We start from the raw sequence: 21,069 nt of genomic DNA, 5'->3' as shown, positions 1-21,069 counted from the left end.
AGGTGGGCAGACATGAAAGGAGTTAGTGCTGCAAGGGACTTCTAATGAGCCGTTCCCCGCTAGCATTCATTTGTGAGTCTTTTCCAAACTAAAGATCTTCTAATAAACCCCCAGAAATTAAGAAGTGGGTATGGAGATTTTCCTGCATCTGTGTACCCCATAGAACACCTGCCTTTTATGTGCCATCAAAGCGCCAGAACATGCCCTTTGTTCCTCTGCAGCCACACAGGCACACCGTTAACCTATTTATAATCACAGGTTTCTGGGGGACATCTCACCTTCTTTTCATCCTCGTGGTACAAAGGGGCTCCTGAGAGTATGGCTTTGAGAGTGGAAAAGTTCCTGCAGCGGCCCCTGACCAACACAGGAAATTAGTCAGCGTGCCCACAGAGAACTGCTCAGGACAGCCCCGTGAACACTCTATGGAGTATATATTAGAGAGATCGTTTTCTTACCACTATATTCACCAATTTGCTGTCTTTCAACCAGAGTTATCCCTTACACCAACTGCAGAAGGGAGTCTAAGTTAAATTGCCGTGCATGGAGCACCGCTGGAGGTACACTCCAGCCTGAGTAGGGCTTAGCAATGAGTTCAGTATCTATATAATGTGAATGATTGCATCTCCAGATCCCCAAAAGAAATAATTTGGGGTGGAAGGAACTGAGATGCCTGGTTCCCCCGCTGAGTGAGCTGCTGTGAGGATGTGAGCATGAAGCTTAAGTTGCAGTAGAGACCGCGGGATGGCAGAAGGCCCAAGAAAGCTGAAGGTACCAAGTGAAGCTTGCCCCAGAGAGGGACCATGTGTGCGGCAAATGGCAGGTGCATAGAACCAAGGCTTTCCAAGCCCAGTCGATGCCTCTATGTATTCTGGAGACAAGACACGGGCTGAGCTGCAGGGTTTAGTATGTGCCCTGCTAAGTTTCCACGCAGCTTTGGTCCAGACTTGGCTTCCTATCCTCCAATTTTGTGCTTTTCATGTGAGGCTGCTTACGCTGAGCCATTGTATATTGAAAGTATGTAACTTGATTGATGATTTTACAGCGACTCATAGCTGACAGCATACCCTAAGTCTCAGAAGAGATTTGAATCGGACTTTTAAGTAATGTTGGGAGTGTTTAGACTCTGAACCTCTTCAAATTGGACTTAATGAATTTTATATCATGAGATGGCCATGAACCTTAATGCATTTTACACCATGACATCATGAACCTTTGGGAATGTGGTTTGAGTCTAAAGTGGCTTATGTGTTTGACAGTTTTGCCCCCAGTTTTTGGCACTGTTTTGGTAGGTTGTAGAAACTTTAGGAGTGGGGACCAAGCAGGTCACAGACACAGGTCCTTTGGGGTGTCCTTTCTCCAGCTTTTTGTCATATTATCTCTGCTTTGTAGAACACTTAGTTGTGGACAAGTGGAACCATGCCCTTCCGCTACCATCAACTCCTCCATCCCTTCCCTACAAGGAGGGACTACAATCAGGGCTGAATGCGATACGAACCCTCCTCCATTCGAATTGCTTCTGTCTGGTATTTTGCCACAGTGACAAAGGCAGGAACTGATACAGCAATGATGGATGGAAGTCACTCACCATCCTAAGAACAAGATCCCATGGTGGGACAGCTTCAAGGTCACTCGGACACTCTTCCCCCTCAAGCAGCCATAAAAGAACTCCTTGACTTTCTTCATATATGGCAGGTCACAGTGTTTCATCACGTCAATAGTAAACCTAACTAAAATGAAGACAGAAGCTTAAATCTCTTCTTTATCATTCCAAAGCTCCCCTGAAGGCTTCCAATCACCCCTAAGACATGAAGTACCATCTGTGTAGATTTTTCTAGCCAAGACCTCTTCTTACATACAGGTTGCCTTACTTGAATGGATGATATTCTCACATTTTAGATACTCATCACTACAAGATTCATATTTATACAAGATTTATATTTATATGTTACATATTATGTTGCATATTGTTATATCACATGTATCAATAATGTTATATATTTATATACTTATTTCCAACACTAAAGAGATTTCATGCTCAAATTTTCCCTTACCTCACCTCAGCAAAGAGCATAAGTCACTCAATTGCCATGACAACACTACGAGAGACAACCACGACACCTGCTTCTCCTTCATCTCTCATAGGCAAGTGATCCTTCAGCCCTGTAGAGTTGATGTAGGTACAGGATGCCATAACATTTTCCCTAACACAATGTTATGATGGTTAATGCTGGTTGTCACCTGGACAGGATCTGGCATCATCTGAGGATAAGCTTCTGGGCATGCTCTGAGGGACTACCTAGATTAGGCTAGCTGAAATAGGAAGCCCCACCTTGATTGGCACCATCTCATGGGCTGGGCCTCTGGACTGAGCACAAAGGAGAAAGTAGGCTGAGTAATAGCATCCATTGTCCTTGGCTTCTCAGCGATGGACACAATTTGGCCAGCTGTCTCATATGCCTGCCAACATGACTCTACCATGAAGGACTGTAAACTCAACTCTGAGCTCAGTAAATCTTTCCTCCCTTAATATTGATTTTGCCAGGATATTTTTCACAGTATGAAACAAGTAACTTGCCATCAACTTTTGCTTAGATGTATCATTTCTTCCTGGCATGGACCCCATGGTAACCATTGCTGCTTGGGGAAAGTTCGAGCATTTCAACATTGCAATCCACACTTCTCCAGCACCTTTTTTACTTTCACTCTTAATGATTCTCAATATTAATATCTTCCCCTTTGGAAATTTTGTGTGGGCTTGGTAGAGGATAAAAATGTGTACAATGGTAGCCTATCTAAAAAAAAATAATTCTTTGAAAAATAGAATCCTTGCCACCATGGAACCAGGAATCCGATTGTGCCCACCAAGAACAGGAAAGTTAGAGATTTACTAGACACACCTGATCCCAAGGATGGAATGCCTACAATTCAGATCCAGAGCCTGAGGCCATTAAAGGCAAGAGTTCAGTTAATAAACACAGAGAAATCACAATGGTATGGTATAATGGGAAAAGAGTAAGACATCAGGACTTCCTTTTAGAAGCATTATGAGGGGAGCAGACCCACATAGTAAGACTAAGAAAGTGTGTTATAGTCTCTACTCCCCAGAAGTCATTTTTCCCAAGGTCAGAAATTTGGATAAAGCTGTCTATTCCCTGGGGGACATGAGGAAAGTTCCTGCTTGATAAAGCAGTCATTCTTTCTATCTCTATCAAGAAGAATTGTGGCCCTCTCATTATGCCTGGTGCCTATTGTCAAGGTCAAGGCTACATTCCTCAACTCCTGATCTCAAGCCACACCCCAGCTCACATGTCCCTCGTCTCCAGTTTAATCCTACGTACAACTACACAGTTTAGAAGGTTAGTCTTTTTTCAATAAAGGCTGCTGGCAGATATCCCAATTCACTCTCAGATCCTGTCTGCCCCTCCCCAACTCTATACATTCTCTTTGGGACCTGACCATCGCCCAGTGACCCCCTCCCCAAACAGGTCTCCAGCGTCTTCCTTCCTTCCTGCATCCATTCTTGCTCCCTTCCAACTCATTGCTCCAAATAAAAATCTTTTCGTGATGCTTTCCATTTTTAAAAAATTTTATTTATTTCTATTTTATGTATAGAAGTGTTTTGCCTGCATGTATGCATAGGCACCACATACACCCCTAGTGCCCAAAGAGGCAATAAGAGGACAGAGGGAAGATCCCGGTGAATCTGGAGTTACAGTTAGGAGCCACCCTGTGAGTGCTGGGAAGTAACCCCGGTTCCTTTGCAGAGTTCCCTTTAACCACCAGGTTATCTGTTCGGTCCCCACGCCATCTAGTTTTAAAGGTATTTCCCTTTATAAAGATAAAGCCTGAAACCATTACAGAGATGTCTAAATCCTGGTGCAGTCTGCCCGCAGCTTAAACTTTTCCTCTCATTTCCTACTTGTCCCATCCTTACCACCCCTGCTCACTCAGGCTCAATGAATCCTTTCAGCTCTTGCAATTGGAAAAGGACTTTCTTTTCTTAGAAAATCCGCACCTATTGTTCTTGGCACCTGGGAGAAGCCTGTGCCTCTCTGCTGTGAATTCTTGGAGTCTTCCATCCTTCTCTGCATCAGATGGACGTACATTCAGCTGTGCACACAGCCTACTCAGTGGAGATGGTTCCGGCCACAAGGACATCTCATGCCACTTGTATCCTGTCACAGAGTCTGAAAATGGGTATTTTCGGGGTTGTCACAACATTTCAAAGTTATTACCCAAGCGCAAGACTTTTCTCCTTTCTTTTCTTGACACTGTGGACAGACAGGTTGGCGTTTTAATCTAAGGTCATTGCCTTATGTTCACGAGGTGGCTGCCAGAGGTTTGTATCTCTGGTTCTAATGCCACTGCACCCAAATGAGAAAGGAGGGGAGAATTTCCATCTCATAGCCATCATTTTATCAGAGACCCAAAACCTTCACTGAATTGCCCTACATAGAATAGGCCAGACCTATGACATATGAACCAAAAAGGATGCTATTTGGTGGGTATCGGGGATGACAAGAAGAGAATGTAATAGCCCCTGCACTCACAACAAAAGCATCCTATCAAAACATCAATCACAGAGGTGACTCAGTGGTTAAAGTGTTTCCTGCACAAGTACGAGGACCTCAGTTCAAATCTCCAGCATCCACATAAAAGCCAGGTACAGTGGCACACACCAGTAATCCCAGCATTGTTGGGGGGGGGTTACTGGTGAAGCTCAGAGGCTCCCTGGCCAGCTGGTGTCTTGGAAACAGTGAACTCTGGGTTCTGTGAGAGATACTATCTCAAACAATAAGGTATACAAGCAATTAAATAGCACATTCTGTTCCCAATCTCTGTCCTCCTCATACTACTGCATGGTTAGTACACATGCACACATGTGTGTATATATCAACACACATACACAGAGGTAAACATACCTATTCTATGGTTGTCTTCTCTGCACATTTATAAACTCACTGACCGTGGGAAAAGTCTCTCACTCACTGCCCAGTTCCTGGAGTGAGCACAGTGAAGGGCCTATCTGGGTCAGTCAAGTTAACTGGAGAGTCTAAATGGATGACTATGAAGTAGAACAACAAACAGAAAGCAGGTGGAAATATGACAGAGCCCTCAACAACCAACATTCAGGAAATGATTGCCATTTCTCTCATCTCATGGCTGGCCTTTCTACTCCATTTAAATAAAAAACGAGTTTTTCCTCAAGAAAACTTGAACAATTGCTTTGAGTACTCAATTCCTTGCACAGTGAATGCAGCTCTGTTAACCTGCCAGTCATTCTTTGTGAGCAGGCACTGTTGTTATCATTGAAATTTAGTTAAGAATTCATTTTAACAACTTAAAGATGTAACCCTTGTTAATGAGGCATATGATTCAGAAGGCTTGTCATTGTCTACTTACATAAATGTGAGCCATTTCTTGGGTAGGTCACTCAAATATGATTGGAGAAGAAAGAACTGAGCAGCTATGAAGTTATATAAGGAAGACTGAGAACTTTCTGTCTAAATTTTCCATTGCTGAGAGCATCACTCCAACAGATAGTTTGTCATTCAGGTCGGATGAGGAGGGAGAAAGAAAATGCCAAATGCCTGGTACACAGTGTGCATCTGGACTGTTCTGTCACTGAATCTAGTCCAAAAGGAAGTTGAATTTACACCTATTTCTATCATGTCCTAAATATGCATCTGTGAGTAACTTCAGTGTGTTCTCTGACTCAAAATGGCATGGCATGGCAGTCTTAAATTACCTCCAGTTCTAAATACAGTCAATTCACAGTTTTAAAACTTAAACCAAAAAGGTTAAATGGTATTGAATAGTCACCTGTAACCAACTTGTGAAGAAAACTAACCTATGAACACTGTTAATTCTAATCAACCTGTGAATACAGTTAACTACAACCAACCTGCGAATACAGTCAACTACAACAAACCTGTGAATACAGTCAACTACAACAAACCTGCAAATACAGTCAACTACAACCAACCTGCGAATACAGTCAACTACAACAAATCTGTGAATACAGTCAACTACAACAAACCTGCGAATACAGTCAACTACAACCAACCTGCGAATACAGTCAACTACAACCAACCTGCGAATACAGTCAACTACAACCAACCTGCGAATACAGTTAACTCTAATCAGCCTGTGAAAATAGTCAACTACAACCAACCTGTGAATACAGTCAACTACAACCAACCTGCGAATACAGTCAACTACAACCAACCTGCGAATACAGTCAACTACAACCAACCTGCGAATACAGTTAACTCTAATCAGCCTGTGAAAATAGTCAACTACAACCAACCTGTGAATACAGTCAACTACAACCAACCTGCGAATACAGTCAACTACAACAAACCTGCAAATACAGTCAACTACAACCAACCTGTGAATACAGTCAACTACAACAAATCTGTGAATACAGTCAACTACAACCAACCTGTGAATACAGTCAACTACAACCAACCTGCGAATACAGTCAACTACAACAAACCTGCAAATACAGTCAACTACAACCAACCTGCGAATACAGTTAACTCTAATCAGCCTGTGAAAATAGTCAACTACAACCAACCTGTGAATACAGTCAACTACAACCAACCTGTGAATACAGTCAACTACAACAAACCTGCGAATACAGTCAACTACAACCAACCTGTGAATACAGTCAACTACAACAAACCTGCAAATACAGTCAACTACAACTAACCTGCGAATACAGTCAACTACAACCAACCTGCGAATACAGTCAACTACAACAAACCTGCAAATACAGTCAACTACAACAAACCTGCGAATACAGTCAACTACAACCAACCTGCAAATACAGTCAACTACAACCAACCTGTGAATACAGTCAACTACAACAAACCTGCGAATACAGTCAACTACAACCAACCTGTGAATACAGTCAACTACAACCAACCTGCGAATACAGTCAACTTTAATCAACCTGGGAATACAGTACCTATAATATGTGAACACTGTCAACTCTAATCAACCTGCAAAGATAGTTAACTATAACCAGCTTGTGAATACAGTCAACTATAACCAACCTAACAAAACACTTGGAGGCAGATCAGATCCCTGATAGTAGCTACTCCTGTAGATGCAAAATCTTGTCATAGTTTTGGATGGACACTCTGCTTGGCCATGTCAAAACACACAGGGTGCTAGCATACAAAAATCACATTTACTTGCTTTTTTTAAAAAAAGTCATTTAAATATCTCTACAGGCAGGAGTAAAACTTCGAGTTTTAAATATGTTTTCAATTGCAATAAAACTCCTTAAAAAAAACAGAAATGATTTTCAGATTGGCAAAGGGAGTCCCCTCTGATGTAAACAGATGGCTGGGAAAGATCACCCACATGCTGAACACAGATCTTGAGGAGGCATTTCTAAGAATGAAGTAGCACTTCTCAGCCTGGGCCACTTCCCACAGGATCCTCATTTAACCCACAAGAAGCATGTGGCTTATGCCTCTGGCCGAGAGGAGCTCAGCAGCCCCTGCCCCATTTGCCTCCAGACGAGCATCCAACTCTTCCCTCATGCTCTAAAGTGAGTGTGTGCGAGCCATCCCCATCAAGCCAGCATTTACGACCAGTCCTTAACTAATATCCTCCCATAGACACAGACTGCTAAGCCCCAGCCCAGATAATGTGTGACACACATCTGTTCCACTTTCCCAGTGAACAGAAACTTTGAGATGACTTAAATCCCAGACTCGACCAATGAGAGATGGGGGGGAAAACAATATTTAATACCAGTTTAAAAATATAATCCAAATGAGGGTATAAGAGTCCATTTTGCCCTAGCTAGTAAGACTATACAATGCTTCAATCAAATTCACTAAGCTACCGGGGAAGAAATATGATTTTTTATCTGAGTCTATTTATTTTTCATTTCAAGGTCATCTTATTTGTCTAAGATAGCAAGGATGAGCAACTATGTAGCTTCCAAAAACCCAGGGTTTGAATGCAGTGGATTCCTGAAGCACACAGGGTGAGACTTACAGATTTGTCCTTGACTAGTAGAGCAGAGCACTGGATTCCAGCCATCAGCATCTTGTGTGGGTTCCAGGCCACCGAGTCAGCCCTGTTGTGTCAGAGAAAGAGAGCTCAGGGGTCGGAGAGATGGCTCAGCCATTAAAGGCTAGGCTTGTTGGGGAAGTCTTATGCTAATAAAGCACTGTCTGGCCAATAGGAATCTAGATAGGTGGGGCTAGGAATCCAGGAGGATTCTGGGTAGGAGAAACACAGGAGAGTCAACATGTGACGCCATGGGGGTAGGAGGCCGGGAACTATTCTCCGGTAAGAGAAATACTTAGATTAACAATTATGGGGTAATTATTTAAGGCAGAGCTAGCCAGTAAGGGACAAGCAAGGCCAACAGCTTCATAATTAATATAGCCTCCTGTGTGTTTATTTGGGACTCATGCGGATCTCGAAACAGGCTCGCGCGGCAGAGCCCAGGCGACTGGCAGGGGATAAACCAAAGCGGCTAGCAAGGAAAAAGCTTCTCTTAACATAAGGCTCACAACCAAAAATGTAAGAGAGCTCAGAGAAGGGCCTGGCTAACTGCTGTAGGGAGAAGGGAAACACTAATGAGGCCCCCTGTACAAGTTACCAATCCGTGGGGGTCCACATCTAAGGGATGGGAAAAATAATCTGGGGAGTGTTTTGTTTCAGAAAAATGGAGTGTGGTGGGGGGGCGGGGACTAGACGTTCAACTTGGGCATCATTCCTCAGGACACCATGCACCCTTTTGGATTTTGTGTCTTTTGGGTTTTGTTTGTTTGTTTTTGCTTTCGCTTTTATTTGAGACAGGGTTTCTCTGTATTGTTTTGGAGGTTGTCCTGGAATTAGCTAGGCCAGGCTGGCCTCGAACTCACAGAGATCCGCCTGCCTCTGCCTCCCGAGTTCTGGGATGAAAGGCGTGTGCCACCCACGCCTGGCACCCTTTTGGATTTTTCAGTCCATTGTTGACCTTGAGCCTAGGTTGGCAGAGAAGCGAGTCCCTGGGATCAGCCAATGCCTGCTTCTCCCGCACTGGGATTACAGATGTGTGTTACCACACTTGGCAGTTTTTTATGTGGGTCCTGGGGACAAACTCAGGCCCTTTTGTAAGTACGTCATTGACTGAGTTATCTCCCCAACACTCATGGTCGTTTTCTTTTTCTTTTCTTTTTCTTTTTCTTTTTTTTTTTTTTTTTTGGTTTTTCGAGGCAGGGTTTCTCTGTTTTCTAAAGGTCACTCAGATAGAGACATGCCAACAATTGTTTATTTTCCCTAAATAAAAGTCAACTGCAAAACAGGGAAACAAATTTACCTGTGGATCCCATGCAGGAGCTGACGGTACTTTCTTGACACCAAAGCTGAACCACCCCAAGAGGCCTGTTGAGATATTTAGATGCCCAAAAGTTAATGTCTGTGCCATTTGCTTACCCATGAAGTACCCTAGCAAGCTCACACATGTGTCATCTGGTACTTCATCTGATTTCATGTTCACCAGTTTTAACTCTGGGGAATTGATGAGGCACTCTAACCTGGCGATTAGAACCCCAGTACAGTAGATGGGTCCCCACTGGCTCATGGATGTGAAGTCACACAAAAAGGGGGTATATTAATAGCTAGTTGAGCTTTGTGTGGACCAAAAAAAACACAGATTAAAGAGAAGCAGCCCATATCCTTTCGATGCTGCGTATCTAGAACAGATGGCATCTTCACAGTGAGACATGAACAGTGAGTCATGAACCAAAGGCCAGGGTTCTATGTGATGAAAGACAACATGGTTGGCAAAGTGGTTAGAAGGTCAGCAGGGATCAGGTAGGAGGAGACGTATCCTCTCAGGAAACTTAGATCTTTTGGGCCTTACTGGTTCTGGGAAATATTTGCAAACATAATATGGGAGGACAAGAGAGAGGAAGCCCCAAACTTCAGTGAGTTAACTTATTGGAGAGACAACTTCATGAGTGCCAGAGAATGGAACAGAGGTAAAGAACAGGAATGGGAAAGTCTCATGGGAAGGGGTCAGGAAGGAAAGTCTCATGGGAAGGGGTCAGGAAGGAAGGGAGGAGGAATCCAAAGAGAGCATGCAAGAGTTAATCTGGTTCTTGACAATTGTACAGGACAACACAGGGTGAGACTGCAGGGAGAGACTCCGGAGGCACATGACCCTGAGCCCTGTTGATGCTCTGAGATTCTCATGAAATTTCACAGCATTCTGCGAAGGGCAGAGACAGGACCGTCTCCACTTTCACCCAAAAACTAAGGTTCAGAAGTGCTGGGTAGATTGTCTGGAGTATCATGGGTAAGCAAAATCAGATTGAGGGTCCCAAACCCATTCTCTTTACCCGATATCATCACCGTTTAGTCAAAGTGATCATTTGGCCAAATTAGAGAGTATGACAAGAGGATTTAAGAGGAATGGGGATGTTTCAGGCAGCATTTGAGCTCAAGGCTGCCTAGCAGGCAAACACTATTTTCTTTCAATAGTAAGTCTAAAGGTGAGTAGATGCCATGTTTAGAAAGCAGCAGGATTGCATGCACTCGGGCAGTGGAGTAGAAGGTAGAAGATGAGACACTCTTACAACTCTTGGAGTACTGCTAAAGCTGCCTTGGTAGCCAAGATAGTAGAGCACCAGCCACTCTATGGCCTTATATCCCTTCCAGAGTAACTCTTCCATTCAGGGCAGGGGCAAAGGTGAGGCTAGTGAGTATAAGCTTGAGGATGAACTTACTCCAGCATCAGACTCCCACGCAACCCTGAGTAAGCATATGGTCAAGACCCTGGACCATCAGTGGAATCCTATTAGTTCCCACCCTGATTCAACAAAATCCCCAAAGACTCCATGACATCTGGTGTTTCCTGAATTTTTGTGGTTGCCAAAATTCCCAGGCAGAGAATTAATAAATTGGGGTTGCCACTTAGTGTCCTTTCTATCACCGTCCCCATACTGCCACATCCCACAGGCTTTACAAAGACCAGATTGGACTGAGGCAGGAAGCAAGCAGGACATATTGGTCAGAAGCCTTTCTGCTCCCATGCAGTTAACCGGCACTCATACCTTTCCCTTCATACAATCCCCGACTCTTCTTCACATCGAGAAATACCTCCCAACCCTCCTGAGCCATATTTACATTTACAGTAATGACAATTCTTCTGTAAGTTCATTAAGTCATTGGGCAGGATAGGAAGAATCCATGAACAATTTTATTTCTCAATAGATTTAAAAGGAGAAAAAAAAAACACTGCTAATGGCAGGGCCCTACTTCTCCTTAGCTGCCTTTCTCAATTCCTAATTCTAGGAGCTGCAACATAAAACCACTCTTCTGGTGAAGGAGCTAGACTTTCCACCCCGGTAAATACCGTTATTGAGTTCTCAGTACATGCTAGGCATCACAAGCTATTTCTCCCTTATTGACTGGTCGATAAATAGATAGAGCTAACCTTGAAAAACGAGTGGAGGCAAAAGCAGAACCAAGATTTGTCAGCCTCCAAAGCCCATGAATTTAAAGATAATACAGGTTGGTAGAGTGCTTGTCTGTGGTTCATGAGGCTCTGAGTTCAATCCCCTGCACTATGTAAGTAGAGAGTAATAGCATATGCCTGTAATCCCAGCACCTGGGATGTGGGGACAGGAAGATGAAGGATTGTTAAGGTCATCTTTGCATACATAGCAAGTTCATGAGACCTTATTTAGAAAATAGAGAAAGCTAGAATGCTTATATGCTCCTGTGGGAATCGTGGTAACTGGTGGGAAGGAGGGGGAAGCTCTGCTGGGAGCCTGAGGGGTAGAAGTGGGGGCCACCAGCCCCCACTTCAGAGGTGACCAGCCTTCAGGGAGTCTCACATTCATTCCTCCAGAGGAAGAATGGGAGGAGACATCCACAGAACTGGAATGGATTTAATTCTGTTAAAAATGTATCAGAAATCAAAACAACCATGGTAACTTTTAATATTAATGAACTGTGTATAGTATACTAAGTTTCCTAAAGATAAGTTACATTCTATGGTAATCAAACTGTCCAATGGATTATACACCTGCCACAATAAAGGGTGAGTAAATACTGTCTTCATATTAGGATATGTTTGTTTCTTTTATTCCATATGGCTCATCTATTCAGAGAGGCTGTTGTCAAATTCAATCTAATATAATGCTCATGGCTAAATGTTTACTGTGTGCAAACAGAATAAGCAGGTGTAGCTTATATATTATCTTAATAAAGTATTTTCTTCAAAATTTAACTCTAACTAAAAAAACTAAACAAACATCTTTTTGTTCATATTTATAAATTAAAATTCTAACCAAGCCATACAAGTCTCTTCAGATCATTTCTAATTTCAAAGCTACTGTAGCTATGTTCTACATAAACTTATAACTGTATTGATGTTTCTCTTGAGAGTGAAGTATTTAAGAAGAATGCTGATGTATTCAATTGTCTCCTCATCTCCGTGGTTAACAAAAGTGCTCACTTCACATTATCTTTGAGGACATTAAGTGTTACCGCATTTCTAAGATGATAAAAATCAATAAGGCAGAAGTTAAAAAGTGAACAGATATGAACACTCAAGCTCCATTTAGCGAAGCAGAAAGAACCCACCTGAAGTATTGCTATTGGTGTGTTACTCACGCCTGTGACGTTTGTGTCTGCTTCACAAAACATTACCATCTACTTAGTGAAAACCTTAAGGACTCAAGTGCTCTCTCTAGATAATTCTATACCCAATTGACTTCCAAAGAATAAAATGCTCTGAGCTATAAAATTATATGCAGGGATATCTCCTTAATGCTTGGTCATCTTCTGTTCAGCAAGTTATTACGTATTTCTTCTGATCAGGAAGACCTGGACGACTCTCGTGCCCAGCATGATGCACTGAAGCCTTGTGAGCGTGTTCAACCGTCTAAGCTATACTCAAATGCACAGATGTCTGTCTTCATATAAAAGGAAAGAGGAAAGAAGGGAGAAGGGGAGAGAAAGCAGAGGGAAGAGAAAGAGGGAAGGAAAGATACAGAGAGAGGAGGGAAGGGGGAAGGGAAAAATGGAAGAGAAGGTGGGGGATGAGAAGGGAAGAAACTGGGGAGAGAAAGATGGAGGGAAGGGAAGGAGGGAAAAGAAAGAGGAGAAGGGGAGAGGAGGCAGAGAGGGAGAGAGTGAGGAAGGGAAAGAAGAGAGGGAATAAAAAGAAAGGTGGAGAAGGGGAGGGAGGGGTGGGGAGAAGCGGGGGAGAGGGAAGGGAGGAGAGTGCAAGGAAACAGAAGGGAAGGGAGGGGTAGGAATTAGGAAACAAAGCAGAGGCTGGAAAGGGAGGAGAGGATGAGGGGAGGGTGGAACTGGAATGGAGGAAGCAGAAAGAGAAGGGAGATGAAAGAAAGGGAAAGGGAGAGGAGAAGAAAGGAAAGGGGAGGAGAGAGAAGAGGAATGGTAGGGAAGGGAGGAAATGAAAAATCATGTCAATCACACTTAGCTGGTGAATTCAACTACTTAACCCTGAATAAGTAGACCTTTAATAACAATTACCGTTAGCTCAGAGGAAAATGTATTATGAACAACCTCAGGCTTATGAAATGAATAAGAAAAAAATCTTCCCCTTTAAGTTGGAAAATTATGAAGAACATAAATTATATCAGTTTCCCCCAAACAATTATCTATTATGTATCCAGCTAAAACCTGCTTTAATTAAGACATACAATTATATAATGTAGGATTTTTTTTGCATTTTCCTCACTGATTGGAATCATATAATTTTATAGCTGGAAGATATTTTCTCCAGATTTTATCAGCCATCTCCCCCATGCAAGTGAAGCAACTTAAACACAGAGCTGAGCACAAGGGAGATCATGCAGATTAGAACTAGAATCACAGCTTCCTGCTTCCCCTGTCACTGTTCCCCTAATATTGCATCATCTCACTGACTCAGGGGACCAAAACAGATGGCTCACAGGAAAGGAGAAAGTCCTATGGAATTCAGAGAACAAAGCCAAAACAGATCTGAGCTCCTGGAATTTTCGGAAAACCTTAAAGAAATGACATATAAGAAGCACAACTGAAAGTAGGGAGCTTCTAGATCCTGAGAGTAGAAGAAGCTGGGAAGGTAGGAGAAGCTGGGAAGGTAGAAGCTGGCTGGGAACGTAGGAGAAGCTGGGTAAGTGGGAGAAGCTGGCTGGGAAGGTAGGAGAAGCTGGGGAAGTGGGAGAAGCTGGGAAGGACTTAGAATTTAGACAGACACAGACACACAGATGAACTTACATCTACATGGAGCCAGAGGGCGTGTCTCTCACAGATTTCAGCAATCTCATCCAGGGGATCGAAGGCACCCAGCACAGTGGTACCAGAAGTGGCACAGACAAGAAATGGCACTGCCCCCTGAGGAACGAAACCAATCGCAAAGAGAATTGTCACCATCATGGTGAGATCTGCCCTGTTGTAAGTTGGTAAACACAGGGATTATGCATCTGGACACATACGGGGCCTCCTTGGAGGTCATCATGGCTGATTCAATGAGTGTTGGGCACTTCCATACTGTGTGGCCTCTGGTCATGATAGCTAGGTTGAAGACAGGGAGAAAGTGCTATAACCTGGGCCTCCATTGGTCCAGATCAACAGCTGCAGTCAAGATCATTCCTGTCAGTTCCTGTCGGTTGCATTGTCTGTCAGGTTTATGTTCTTTCTGGTGCTGGCCCAGGTCCAAAGTAGACAAACCCACAGGTAATGACAGACTGTCATTCTGTGGGTTTCCTGATTGCTCTTGAGGAGACAGCCTGGGTTTCTACAGAGCCTTCATTGCCCCTTCTGGCCCCTGGGCTGAACCATGCAGGCCTGTCCACTTATCTAAGTAAATACAGCTGCCCGGCAAAGGTAAAACCAAATGCAGACACAGAAGAAGCTGTGAACAGAGAGACGGAGGCAACGTCACAGGGGAGCGTGGCCCATATGGGCCAGCCATGGATAAATCACGGCACACGATGGGAAAGAGGGCCCGCCTCATCCCTGTCTCGGTGCCCTCCTCTCGCAGCTGATGCCTGAATCGTGTAACCTGAGCAGATGTCAGTGGACCACGGGCAAGGGAAGGATGGGCACCACGGAGATGAGAAACAATCACAAGCAAGTTAGCCAGGCGCGGTGTACACACCAGCAGGCTTCGTGCCAGTCAGGTAAAGGAAAGGGAGAAAGGGATCTTTCCAAGCTTACCAATGCCAGCATGGTGGCAGAGGCGTGTTACTTACTGTGACAGAGACAACTCACAGACAACTGTGGGATTGTGGGTAGCTAGGACTCTAGGTTTTCAAAACATCTGAGGTATAAGACACTCCTGACATTTTATTTCCTCTGAAAACTTTGCTCTCACTTAGAGTCAACTTCCCCTCACTTTTATGGTGAAGTTCATTGTTATTGCAATAGCTTCTTATCTCCTCGAGTGCTGTGGGCACTTGTGTTTGAACCAAACTTATTACAACTTAACTGACCTTTTGATAGAAAGATGTTATTTCTCAACGGAAAGTGGGACAGAGCAAAGCCACTGGGCCCACATCCCCCAACTGAGATGCCCAGGAGTCAGAGAGACAGCACAGAATGAATCCAGTTGCCATCTGGAGAGACAGCTGTGACACAGGGTTGGGTCTACCCCAACCCTTTCAGAGCCAGGCCAGGAGGTGACAGAGCCCCCACTGGGGAGCCATGAGCTTGGGGAATTCTTCCCCTGTACTCAACCACAATTGATTAAGTCTTTATCATGTCAGTGACCTAAACAGAATGAGAACAGAGTCACATCAATCATCCAAAGCAACATACAAGAAGCTATTCACTAAAAATTGTTTCAGGTAGCTTTTCTGGTGGGCTCTTCCCCGTACACTAAATCATGGTCTGACAATTGTGAGAAAATACCCATGTAAGCTAGTAGAAGTTTCTAATGAGTTCTCTTTACCTGTCAAGTCATATGGTTTTTTAAACAGGCCCAGGAATTACATGATTATGTGTGGATTTAGCCTTCTCTGTGTTCCTCCTCCCTCATCTCTTGCCACTAACTACAATGTTCAGGGAAACAGTATTGATCACATACCACCTGGGAGCTGCATTCCATGAGAAAGGTTGTCACTTCAAACACTCATGCTCAAACTACCTCAGAAAGATCTGGTGGTGCTGCTTCCTGAGCTGGTCAATAGCTACTTAGTTGGTGCCCTGTAGTGTGTACTGTCTTCATAATGGTATCAAGCAAAGTCACTGCAAAGATGTTTTAATGGCTCGCCGTGGCTCAGAGAGCTCAACCCCAGCACAAAAACCCGTGGTGATGTTCAGCTCCCTGTGTCTGAAGTAATAAGAATGAAACACAGACAAGCAGGTCTGAGCCACAGAGGACCACAGGGGAGCCTCCTGTCATGTGGTATTGTCTCCAAATGGATGCACAGTTGGTTGTTAAGAATCCATGCCCATGTAGGCACTGACTTCAAAGGAAACCCGGTAGAAACACCATTGTGTCCTTGCTGCCCTCTTTTCCAGTGTGCCTGAAGCAATTTTCCATTTTCACAAACTTCCATTCTGGGGTTCTCAGCCTCAGAATTATGTCAGTTTCCTACACTTGGGGGTATCAAAACAAACCAATAATTGAAGAAAATAAGTAATGATTACAATGGAATCAAATCATCTATGTTAGAAATATGAATTGCTATGACACTAACACAAGAGGCTGTGTTTAAGGGAGGGTGGGAAATGATCTACCCGATGAGAATTGGTAAACCAGGTCAAACAAGAAAGTGTTTATCCTTCTAGCCTAGGAATATCATTTCCTTGGGGAAACTAGTGATGAGGAAGCAGTTTTGCGGGTAGTAGAAGGCGGGCCAGCGAGTGAGGGAGGAGCAGGAGAGTGAGTTCCCAAGTCACATAAAGAAAGAATGCTTCAGCCTATGGTCACCATGGCAGCCAAATCCAAGAGGCAGAGGTGGGGGGTGGGGGTGGGGGGGGAGCAGGGAGTTGATAGTGGATGGTGGGTGGGTGGACCCCAGAAATGCTAAGCTCCCTTGATCAATGTCATCACAGAAGAAGCAGGGTTTCTCCCCAAGTAAGGACAAAATGTGAAGCATGGAAAGAAATCCTGCTTGAATCCCACAGAGGAGCAAGGTCATTAGAGGAGACACAACTAGTCTCTCAGCCTCGATGTGAGCTATAAACCCAGGGACATGGATGCTTCCCCACATCAATTCAGGGCTTAAAAGTAGAGGCGGAAGAAGCTGTGAATTTGCAAACTTTACCTGACCTACCACCCCCCCCAAACATAACATAGAAACCTATGGGAACGCTTCCTTAAATAAGCCAGTTATTGTTCTTAAAAGTAAAGGGAAATTTCAATATAGACTTAATATCTGATTATACTAAGTGATTACCTTTAAATATAATTGTAGTACTAGTTAAAAAGTTAAGAGTGCATCTACTTTAGAGATATACTCAACTATTTATGGATCGATCAATGGAACTATGCCAGGGGTATGTATCAGACAGATCTTGGAGTGGTAGAAGGGGCTGGGGTAGAGGTGGAGGAGAAAGTTAACTGTCTCATTGAGTGCTGGGTGTGCATGATGAGGGTGAGAGGTATGCTACATCTGCTCTGTAGGTGTCTGCAGCCATTTACAATGAGAAAGGTAAAAGAACAGAGGTAGATGGGTGGATAGACAGACAGACAGACAGATAGATGATAGATAGATAGATAGATAGATAGATAGATGATAGACAGACAGATGGATAGATAGATAGACAGACGGATGATGGATAAATAGATGATAGATAGATAGATAGATAGATAGATAGATAGATAGATAGATAGACAGACAGAGAGGGGGAGGAAAGGAAGAAATGAGTGGAAGGGATGGGGAGGGGAATGGAAGGGAACAGAAGGGAAGAGGAATGGGGGAGAGAGAGTACAGCCCATGGAAGCAAGATCCTTAGCATCCATCCCCATGGAGCATGCCTCACATGAGCAAAGTTCCTTTCAAGAGAAAACTGGGTAGTAAAAAAGCAATCCTAAAAGGAAGTGTTTGAGGTTCACAGTAAGAAAAACAAAACAAAAAAAATGAAGAAAAGGACAAAACAAAACACCTGACAGTATTTTGGAGAATTTTACCCAAAGTGAGAGTGTGACATTGGGAACCCCAGACACTGACTATGCCTACACAGTATTAAGATGTTAATTAGAGAGATATGTGATAGGCTTGAGGAAGCACATCTGAAGACAGTGTACCCACAATGCTACCAGACTTTTAAGCAGAGACTCCAAGGCCAGCAAGATGGCTCAGAGAATAAAGATACCTGCTGCCAAGTCAGAAAGTCTAAGTTTAATGCCCAGAACCCACATGGTGGAAGGAGAGATCCAATACTCCAAAACTGTCCTCTAACCTCCCTATGTGAGCCATGACATGAGCCCCCTCTCTCCAAACAAATAAAATGTAATGTTTAAAATTTTCAGTATAGACTCTGCACCAAATATGGTAATTTAGCATACCCCAGGGTGAAGTAATTTTATGAAGTTTGAATAGATGAATATAACAGCAGAGATATAATATTGAGGCTTAAAGTAATGAATGTATCCATCTTCAAACGCAAACACCTATGAGAATAGAGTATTTGCATAAACCAGCCATTTAAAGCATGGCCTTAGCTCCATTAGCAGTGGGGGAGGGGGGGTTGAATGGGAATAAACAGTAGAAAGAAAGCATTTGGGCGCAAGAAGTAATCGGGTGAACTGAGCAGCCAGGCACATTTTCAGAACCTGTGTGAAAGCCAGCCTTGCTGAGTCTCAGCAGGTAAGCATGGTCAGGCTTTCTCTATTCAAGCAGCTTAGAAAGATAGAACGTTCTGGCACAGAAGTGTTAGACCATGCAGTGCACCCAATGAGGACAGGGAGAGGTGGAGCCCCACCCTAAAAGCACTACATATGGGTATGGTTGAGCCTCCAGAAGGAGGAGTTATATAAGAAATGGGATACTGGAGTTCTTCACGAGGGCTCGCTACAACTTTAGGGGCAATCTAGCCAAGAATCCTAAATGTCATGACACCAGTGTTTACAGACTCTGGCCACCAGGAATGAGAACGCCCAAGAATGTGGAGAGCCTTGCACCAGGAAACAGAACGTATGCAAGGCAGCTACCAATTTCCCCTATTTTAACTGCGGGATACTTTCTTCTCTCACCCACGCGTAGAACGTTGCTGGTGGTCGCCATTCTCCCTGCTATTCTCCGCCTCATAGGCAGATGTCCATCCCATCCCCGTCTCTTCAATCCCTCACTCTCACCTCTTTCCTTGCTTGCCAGATTCTTTTCTCCAACTCCTCGGGTATCATTTTACCTCTGAGGGATAGAGTTAAGACATTCAGTTATGCCCAGTACTTAACAGGCAACACAACTGCTTTCACAGAGCACGGTTTCCTCCACCCACGACCTTGGCCCATAAGTCTTCTGCCCCTGCCCCCGCCCTTGTTACCTTCCATCTGTTTCCACAAAGTACACGTTCTGTGTGCCAATCCCAAGGAAGGAGGCTGCTTTCTTCATGGAGTAATGACACTGAATTAAGGGGTGATAGGGGAGGGACAGTGATGAATACAGAGTATGGAGCATGTATTATTTATTATCTAAACCACAGCGTGTCTTTATAGTGAAGCACAATCGTTGGAACATGAGTGCATAGAAGAAAAAACTCATAATTGAACTGAGCTGCTAAACCAGTGGCAGAGACTGTTGACTTCAGGGTCAGAGAAAGTGGCATTTTTTTTGGAACCTTGAATAATGAACTCTTGGAGTCGAGGTTTGCCCATCCAGAAAGCACTGTTAATAAAGGCTATGCCATCAGCTCATCACTGAAAGAAATGGATTAACATGCGAACTCAGTTAAATGGATGGCAAGACATGGTGACTGGAGGCTCTTGGCATCTGTCAGATTAAGAAAGGTCTCCATTGACACTACTGTTACGGGTGAGCTTGTGGAAGCTTAGAATCTAGTCTACTCTTGACTACAAACCCTCTGAGGAGAGACAAGATGCTACCTCAAAAATGACAAGGGGGGCTTAATTATCTCCTAGGGGGGAAATGATGGGTTATAAACAGAGGTCAGGCATTTGACCAACTGTATAACCTGGAGGGAAAGGCTGAAACTAGACCTATAGGAATATGGCTGACATCACAGGAGCCAATGTGACAAGGAAGGTAATGATTGTACTCCAGCATGGCCTCAATGAAGTCAGTAGTTGGTGCTGACAGGTGTAGCCTATTTCTTGTTGACAAATGCTGGAAAGACCGGAGATGGTTAAGTTTTCACTCTTACCACTCAAAGCCTGCAACATAATTAGCACTGAAACATTGAAAATGCTCTTCTTTGTGTATAAAGGGGAACAGGTAGTCAATTCACTTTTTTTTCCATGCCAGAAAAAAAGGCAATAAGGAACATTACTGTAAAAAAAAGTAACTTTAATTTGTGGGGATGAATGCATTAAAAGAATAGTCATGCCTTCACACTTCACTTGATATATTCCCTCAAATGTGGTAATTTTTTTCCTCCTTTTGTCAAATAGGAGGTTCCTTTTTTAAACCCTGCAAAAATAAAATGCAGAAGGAGTCGTGCCATCAGGAAAAAATGAGACCGTCCTAAATAATTAATTTCCAAGTATCAAGCAGGACACATCCCAAGTGCCTGCAGAATGCATTTGTTCCAGGGTGTCACAGAACATATGCATATCAGACGGCAATAACGTACATAAAAAGTGTAATTAATGTCTGCTGGCTACAGCAGCCTTTGCTGGCTGGAGGTAGCATGCCTGCCGTAACTAAGGTGACACAGTCAAGGTGAATTGTTTCTCACCAGAGACGTAGGCTCTGCCAGCCGAACAGCTATTGATTCCCTAATGATAAATACTAGCCGGCCCCAGTGACGTCTGACTGTAAGGAAACAAGCATCCCAGGCCTCTCCCCCATGAGAAGCAGCACATTGTCTCCAGCCAATGCACTGCTGAGAAAACTCTAGACTCAGAATCACAAGAAAGGTCATGGACCAGGTCAAGGACATCAGGGCCAGGAACAACCGGGT

At 43.7% G+C, this 21,069-nt stretch overlaps 1 protein-coding gene across 2 annotated transcripts in view; it reads right to left on the bottom strand.

Moving 5' to 3' along the window:
- Gadl1 (glutamate decarboxylase like 1) overlaps positions 1 to 21,069 on the bottom strand; it is a 186,943-nt gene that overhangs the window by 103,877 nt on the left and 61,997 nt on the right. For both annotated transcript variants that reach the window (XM_040740152.1, XM_021230088.2), the window contains exons 7-11: positions 19,474 to 19,553; positions 19,286 to 19,340; positions 14,257 to 14,373; positions 9,335 to 9,399; positions 8,020 to 8,101 (exon numbers count right to left, since the gene is read on the bottom strand). In XM_040740152.1, the coding sequence (XP_040596086.1) occupies positions 8,020 to 8,101; positions 9,335 to 9,399; positions 14,257 to 14,373; positions 19,286 to 19,340; positions 19,474 to 19,553 (399 nt within the window). The remainder of the gene's footprint in view (positions 1 to 8,019; positions 8,102 to 9,334; positions 9,400 to 14,256; positions 14,374 to 19,285; positions 19,341 to 19,473; positions 19,554 to 21,069) is intronic.

The sequence above is a fragment of the Mesocricetus auratus genome, unplaced genomic scaffold (genome assembly GCF_017639785.1).
Source record: "Mesocricetus auratus isolate SY011 unplaced genomic scaffold, BCM_Maur_2.0 Super-Scaffold_100691, whole genome shotgun sequence".
NCBI lineage: Eukaryota > Metazoa > Chordata > Mammalia > Rodentia > Cricetidae > Mesocricetus > Mesocricetus auratus.
Note: the sequence above shows the minus strand (reverse complement) of the source record. Positions and strands in the feature narration are given on the sequence as shown.